The sequence below is a fragment of the Larimichthys crocea genome, unplaced genomic scaffold (genome assembly GCF_000972845.2).
Source record: "Larimichthys crocea isolate SSNF unplaced genomic scaffold, L_crocea_2.0 scaffold61216, whole genome shotgun sequence".
Classification (NCBI taxonomy): Eukaryota; Metazoa; Chordata; class Actinopteri; family Sciaenidae; genus Larimichthys; species Larimichthys crocea.
Genome location: NW_020858027.1, coordinates 94 through 1,485, shown reverse-complemented (window position 1 = coordinate 1,485; position 1,392 = coordinate 94). Strand labels below are relative to the sequence as shown.

The following is a 1,392-nucleotide window of genomic DNA, read 5'->3' as shown; positions in this document are numbered from 1 at the left end:
ATAAATAATAATAATAATGCATAATAAAGATTATTTACAAAAATAAAACTGATCTGATAAAAAACACAAAAAAGATGACTTGTTTATAAAAGGGTAAAAAAACAACACAATCTTGTGGCTGAAATAAAAATACAAAATACAAAATACAACATTTCTAGAAATGAAGATGCATAAATGATGTAGAATCTAAAGTGTGTTATAACATGAGAGTGATGAAAGATTCTCTGTATGTCTTTAATTAATCCATTGAAAGTATTTTATGCTAACCTGCAAACAGTCAAATAAGACTAAAGGTTTCAGACTATCTACATGATCCTAGCAGCTGTTACTATATTTTTGATTGTACCAAATGCAGTCTGTAAGTTCAGTAAATGAGAAAATGCAAAACCTTTTCACTTTTTAACAGGTGTGAAGTGTGAACAGTTGACACAGCCAGCCTCTGTGACTGTGCAGCCAGGTCAACGTCTGACCATCACCTGTCAGGTCTCTTATTCTGTTGGCAGCCACTACACAGCTTGGATCAGAAAGCCTGCAGGGAAAGGACTGGAGTGGATTGGAATGAGATCTACTAGAGGTTCATTCTATAAAGATTCACTAAAGAACAAGTTCAGTATCGACTTGGACTCTTCCAGCAACACAGTGACTCTAAACGAACAGAATGTGCAGCCTGAAGACACTGCTGTGTATTACTGTGCCAGAGATCCACAATAACATAAAGCGGAGGAGCCCTCAGACCACTAATGATTTTAACACCAGTTCACTGTTAAAGAGAGAATCTTTAGAGTTTAAAAGAAGATCATTCATAGTAATTAATATATATTCTCTTTTACCATTGTGATTGAATGCATGTATTTTAAAAGCAAAAGGCAAAATGTCTCACATGATAGAGTAAACACTTTATGCTTCTATAAATCTGTGTGTCTGTTGTACGTGTGGCTGATGGTACCAGTTAAAAGAACAGCAAAGTGTCACAAATGATGACAGTGTAAACAACAACAAATTCAGTTCAGTTTAATATAATGCAACCCAGTGTGACCCCAACTTCTAACTTTTCAGAATGACCTAATATAAAGCAAAGATTAGCTGTTTTAAGCATTCAATCACCCCCTATCAGCTATACCTGCTGATTCTTGAGGATCACAGGGTAGCAGAGGCCAATCTCAGGTGAGAGGCGAAAAACATTATGAACAGTTCACCAGTCAATCACACAACCAATTTATATTCCATTTTCAAGTCCAATCCCTGTGAGGAGGAGCCAATGCAAAACTCAGAAGTCTTCCATCTCTACTTATGTGACTGCAGAGAGGATGACAGAGAACAGTGGACACACAGTTTAACATGATGGACTATAGGACAGGACTGCTGCTTTTAACTATCTGCTGGGCAGGTGAA

At 36.7% G+C, this 1,392-nt stretch overlaps 1 gene segment (V, D, J or C); it reads left to right on the top strand.

The window, feature by feature from the left end:
* Positions 1 to 406: 406 nt before the first annotated feature.
* Positions 407 to 711, top strand: LOC113745297 (Ig heavy chain V region 5A-like; the record flags this gene model as incomplete). The annotated part of the segment is given in 1 exon segment: positions 407 to 711. A coding segment is annotated over 1 exon segment (305 nt), but the record flags the coding sequence as incomplete, so codon positions are not given.
* Between the last annotated feature and the right edge of the window lie 681 nt (positions 712 to 1,392).